Below are 6138 nucleotides of genomic sequence, written 5' to 3' on the forward strand. Positions count from 1 at the left end.
GCTGACTTTGTCCCATTTCTCCACTAGAAATAGTTTGTAAAATGCTCTACTTCTTCTAAACCTGTTTGGCATTAGACAAAGCTGTAGTGAGAATTTTGGTTTCTTTAAAAATCCAGTTATATAAACATGTTTTTGTTTTAATCCCAGGTGTGGGCTACAGTGCTGCTTCAGATTGTTCACAGAAGCAGACTATTTACCTCCTGAATGATCTGGCAGAGGAGTGATTCTGCCAGTTGAAGACAGTTTAATTCTGAAGGGGTATAAAAAGACCAGAGCCCCAAGAGAGGAAGTGCAGCTGTTCCTCTTGCTGGTTCCTGCTTGCTTGGTGCTCCTGCTGTTGCTGGTTTATCAAGTGGTCATGAGAAAGGAGACAAGAAGATATTGGAAGCCAGGCGTGATAGCACACACCTGTAATCCCAGCACCAAGGGAGGCAGAGGCAGGAGGATCCCCGTGAGGCCAGCCTGGTCTACAAATTGAGTCCAGGATATCCAAGGCTACAGAGAGAAACCCTGTCTCAATAAAACCCAAATAAATAATTTAAAAAAAAATGAATGAATGAATAATAAAAGAAAAAAAGAAAAGATATTGGAGATATCCTGACAAGACTAAGATTATACTTGACCTGAGGAACTCAACACCCCTAATCAGCAGAAAGTAGTCCTAAAAAATATCAATGCCCCTCTCCCCAATAATCTTTTGTCTCTTCTACCTAGTGTTGGAGTGTTGGAAGGGATTACGGTGGAATAAGGGCTGGAAGGGAAGTAGAAATATAAGAACCCAATAAGATAGATAGATAAAACAAATATGCCTACACAAAGCTTGTGCAAAATATACTGAGCCCACTTGTTCTATCTTTATTTCTGATATCCTGGACCTTTTTTCTCAGGACCCTGTCACTAAAGAATGACCCACTGATCCAGGTCATTTCCTTTTACCATACAAGGCCAGGGGATTGCATTCAGATTTCAGATGTGACAGTCAGAACCTGTACTTGCTGAGCCATCTTGATGTGCAAAACCAGAAAATTGTAAATCAGGTCTCAAATTAGTGTGTCTTGGGATATGAGAAATACATCTGTGAGGAAAAATGAAAGCAAGTAGCAATTCCATTTTGATCCACAGCACAAAGTGATTTTATGGCAAGCTTAAGTGTACATGGAAATTCAAAACACTACTGAGGATATGGCCATTTAATCACACAAAAGTGCTTAGAATAATCTCATCATGGAAGAACTAGAGGTTGAGCCCATCTCATTCTACTTGGGCACAGCCCTACTCAGAGAACAACCTGAACAAGTTGTAGTGAAACACATTCCTTCTTAGGACCTATGTGAAGAGAAACAACCAGCCTACATGATAGTTGGAAGAGACCAATGCAAATCCGAGGAAGGGGTGTGTGTTGGGACAAGTAGATGGCGAAAGCAAGGCAAGACCATGCTGCTTTAAAAGTAGAGTCATCTAGCAGCCTTGGTATTGCCAAAGCTTGAACTATCTGCAGGCTGGCCCCGGGGAAAAGCATAGACAGAAGAAACAGCCCCCTGTCCCACAACCTCCACTCCCAGCGCCTGCCTTGAGGAGTGGGAGAAGAAATAGCACCTGATGCTCAACTGGTGCTTGGTGGGCCAAATGTGTCATAACACAGGAGAGTATTCTGGAAATGACAATTTTGTACCCTTTTTAGAAACTCCCCTACACTGAGATATAGCTCCTTCCCAGACTGGCTATGGGCCCATTGTGACATCACATGACAAACAAAGAGGGTGATGACTTCAGCAGATGGTTGCCCCACTACTGACACGAGAACTCAGTGTCCAGTATTAGTGGGACCTGTCTAGTGGAAACACACATTGTTTGGATTGTCTTGTGGGATGTTTCCTCTTCTGCAATTCATAGTGAGCCTGGTGCTTATTCAGAGTATGGGTGAGCACTGTGCCACTAGGCTGAGCTTCCCTGCTGGGCAAGAGCCAGGAGAAGAGATCCAACCTAATTCTTCATCTGAGCCAAGGGTATATCCAAGAAGAGGTTCCGGGAGGCGAGGCAACAGTGGCAGGGCAGAGCATGCAGCCTCCCAAGGAAGACTCCAATCTGAATGGCAACCTACAGCAAATGAAGAGCGTGGCACCGACCTCCTGAATCTGCCCTTTCACAGGAAGCTGTGGATCATCGTGCATAACAAGGCCTTCAAGTCTGTGAACTGGAATGAAGAAGGAGACACCATCACTGTTCAGATAAACCTGTTTAAAAGAGAGGTCCTTCACCGCAGGGGCGCAAGGAAGATTTTTAAGACAAACACCTTGAAGAATTTTATTCGCCAGCTCAACTTCTACGGATTCAGAAACATTCGCCCAAAGGATTCTGCGCGCAGCTCTGGAGAAAACAAGAAAATGATGGTAAAGTACAAACTTGTTCTTTGTCTCCCATGTTTGGTGACGAGAACATCTTCCTTTCTGCATACCCCATGAATCATGTGCTTCAAGCTCTTCATTTAGCAGAGGGTGTTGTTTACTGAAGGGTAAAAGTAAAAGACGTTGACAGTGAACTCTGGACTGCCCCTTAGATGCCAGCAGTCAGGAATGGGGGCAGGCGGGCAGGCGGGCAGGTGGACAGGCGGGCAGGCAGGCAGGCAGGCGGGCAGGCAGGCAGGTGGGCAGGTGGGTAGGAAGGCAGTCGGATAGGAAGGTAGGCGGGTAGGAAGGCAGGCAGTTAGTGTCACATACATGTGTCACCACCTTTACCTTTGAGTCATTTCTCTGTACTGGGGTCCCACTGCCGCACATAGCACCTCTCATGAGCCACTTCAGTCATTTCCTCCATCACTTTAAAGACCAGTAGAATGTGGTGGGTCAGTGTAGCTGCATTTCAAATTGACTAACCTAGCCCATTTTGTTTTAGATCTATAGCAACGTCAACTTCCAGAGAGACAAGCCAGAGCTCCTGGAGAATATTGTGAGCAGCAAATCAACTGATGCAAGTGCGGGAAGGAAGGCACGATCTCCAATCACAAGTGCAGGGCCAAGCCCAAAGAAGATAAATGACAGACCTTCCCCTCAGTTACATAAGTCCAAGGGAGATGGCAAGAGGTCCCATCAGGGGGCTGCCACAGGGCCTTCTAGTACACGCAAAAAGAGCAACATCCCTGTAAGTGCCCCAGACAGCTGCCCACCTCAGGAGACAAGTCGTCAGGGTAGAAAGGTCACGTCTGATAATGATACAGTTTCTCCATCCGCTGCTGTGAACATGGAAGAGGCTGGGTATGCACGCAGGAGCTCCTTAGGGTACCTCATATATGGGTTTCTGAGGTCTGTGTACAACATTTGTTATTCCATCCTGAAAGTTGCCATTTTGGAGATTTTCCTAAGTGAGTACAATGAGGAGGAAATGGAGGCAGAGGAAGAAGAGGAAGGTGAGGAACAAGCCTCAGAGAACACATGCATTATCTGTGCCCTGTTAAAAACGAATATAGTTCGTGGACTCAGAGGAATTGAAGACTAAGAAAAAGTCACTGTTTTTCCGGAAATGAACCAATTTTAGTTCTTACTAAAAACAAATCTTGTGATGGTAAATAAACATCTTAAACTTGGCCCCGGAGTCTGTGTGCTGTTATCTAACACTCTGCACTATTCCAAAGGCCTCAGATCCACACACCTTTGGGTCAGCCTTGCCCTTTCATGGACAGCAGCAGCATTTTAATGCCCTCAGGAAACTGGGTACAGAGGGTGTGGCTACAGACCTGATGGTGTCACCTCACACTACTCAGGTATCTGGGAGCAGGAGATTCCATTCTCCTGGGTCTCCAACCCCAGCAGATGTTGCCAGGAAGTTTCTGAGCATCAGCTGAGGATCACTACCAAGCATCCTTAAGCCGTGAATGAACACACCTCAAACTAGCTGCCTGTCTGCTAAGGGATAGACATTGCTGTACCCTGGCCCCTGAGATGCAGGCTGGTCCTCTCAGCACTTGCCCATGGGAAAGGGCCTGACATATAAGGAGAACAGACATTAGAAACTTTGCAAAAGAAAAAGGAATCAGAGCTAGAGTTAAGATTTTTAAGGTGAAAAATGTTTGCCCTGTATATCCTTCATGAGCCAAGACACACCTTCCACACAGTAAAGCCCCTGTTAAAAGATACAGCACCCCATCTCCTGTTCATGTCCCTGTGCCTGTCCTTCCACCTCTACACCCTGCCTTTTTGTCTGACCTCCTTGTTGTCTCCTCTGGAAACTAGAAAGGATGCCTTGCCCTCCCTGGGACACTGAATACTATTGCTCCCTGTAGAAGTCTCCTGCATCTGCTATAACTCACAGTTATACCACTGGAAAGCCATGGCTCCGGGTCAGGGATGTAATTTCAGAAACCTGTCTAGACTGGTATGGTATACCTGGTCATCTCTTCCCAGAAACCCACCCATTCTGCATATCAGTGATCAGGAAGTAGTCTTTGACTGGGCATGTATACAGCTGAAATAGGGTTTGACGGAGTGGAGTGTCTTATTATCACCTGGGAACTGAATGTACAAGCAGATGGAGGTGCCTCTTTATGTGATCAGGCCCTAATGCCCCCTCAAGTGAGAGCTGTGCAGCAACCACCTACTGAACCTCAGTTCCTAAAAACACTAACATCTTTGTTTCCCTGATGGGCATGCCAGCTCCAGTTTGAAGAGGAAGCATATTTCATCATGCTTTCATTGTGTCCTGTCTGGAACCTGCCCCATGGGAAGTTGCTGGCTGTCAGAGTGACTAATGCACCTGTTCTGGTGTTCTGGTAAGAAGGGTCATGAGGAGCATAGTCAGACTCACAGGTGAGGACTCATCTGAAAGAGAAAATTGTCAGCTTCCCATAGGATGAATGCAGAGAGCAGTAAGGGAAACTGCCATGGACTGAAAATACTGGGCATTTTCTGTTAGTTTTTCCATGCTACTTTCAGATGAGGTGGATAATTTAGGAATTGAAAGTATCTGCTCAAATCCAGGCATGGTAGTGAATGCCTGTAATTCCAACAATTGAGAAGGATAGGCAGAAGGATCAGAAGGTCAAGGCTAGCCTGGTCCACATAGCCTTGTATGGATGACATCCTGTTGCAAAATCAAACAAACAAAAAATTAAAAAGCATACGCTACAGAACTCATAGAAGGTCAAGGCATGTCTTGTCTCAGAAACAGTGCCAGGAGCTGTTGCCTCACAAGCTATAACAGTTGCTTTTTGAAGAATATTATATAACAATTTGTGTTAGAGTCCCAGTTCCCAGGCATACCTTCTGCTTTCCTATCTGGGAACAAGGTGACAAGTAACAATTGAGGAGTTGTTAGGAGGAAGCATGAGTCATTTTATTATCATGATATGTTTGTCATATTCGGGCATTTGAACCCCTGGGACTGGGAATTAAACTCAGGTCCTGTGGAAGAGCAACCAGTGCTCTTAACCACTGAGCCATCTCTCCAGTGCCTAATCCAGGCATTTGAGAACAGTATACTTACATGTATTCACTGTCCCCTCAACAGCATATGTGGCAGCCTTATTTTCCCATGGAACAATGAGATGAAAGCCCTATGGATACTTGAGAGAGAAGGTCCCTACCAAATTGTATGGAAATGTATGTGCCTTAGGTGCTTCCATAATGTAGAAGAAAGCATGTCAGTCTTATAACTTTATGCACTCAAAGAATATTTTCTTGTGTTGAGGCTTCAAATCTCAGTTGGTGTTCCTCTGTTAACCTCACCTAATAGGCAATTACTTAAAGTTGGGCTTATTTAAGCATTTTAGATGAAAAAAGTAGTTTATTATAGTTATAAAGCAGCTAGAATATAAATATTATAATTGTCTCTTTCAGATTTCAATCCCTTCCTCTAAGATCACAATGGTTAATCTGATATTTATTACTTTAGACCTTATTTCTGCCATTTTCATATAACTTTTGCTATAAAAATATGTCATTTTAACATAGATTGATCATCTTTAACTTGCCTTCAACACTTAATAAAATGAATGCACCTCTTCCTATAATAGTATTTGTAGGTCTATCTCAGTTTTGTAACCATATTATGGAATTCTAAAGCATTCATGGTACTGTTTTCTTTTACTGTGTAGAGGTTTTATCTATCTATCTATCTATCTATCTATCTATCTATCTATCTATCTAT

The 6138-nt window shown here is 44.2% G+C and overlaps 1 protein-coding gene across 1 annotated transcript; it reads left to right on the forward strand.

The window, feature by feature from the left end:
• Positions 1–1916: 1916 nt before the first annotated feature.
• LOC129678075 (heat shock transcription factor, X-linked member 3-like) lies at positions 1917–3492 on the forward strand. The gene is made up of 2 exons (XM_055608758.1): positions 1917–2390; positions 2893–3492. The coding sequence occupies exons 1-2, from the start codon at positions 1917–1919 to the stop codon at positions 3490–3492; spliced, it is 1074 nt and encodes a 357-aa protein (XP_055464733.1).
• The last annotated feature ends 2646 nt before the right edge of the window (positions 3493–6138 follow it).

The sequence above is a fragment of the Psammomys obesus genome, unplaced genomic scaffold, assembly GCF_907164565.1.
Source record: "Psammomys obesus unplaced genomic scaffold, mPsaObe1.curated_primary_1811, whole genome shotgun sequence".
Taxonomy (NCBI): Eukaryota; Metazoa; Chordata; class Mammalia; order Rodentia; family Muridae; genus Psammomys; species Psammomys obesus.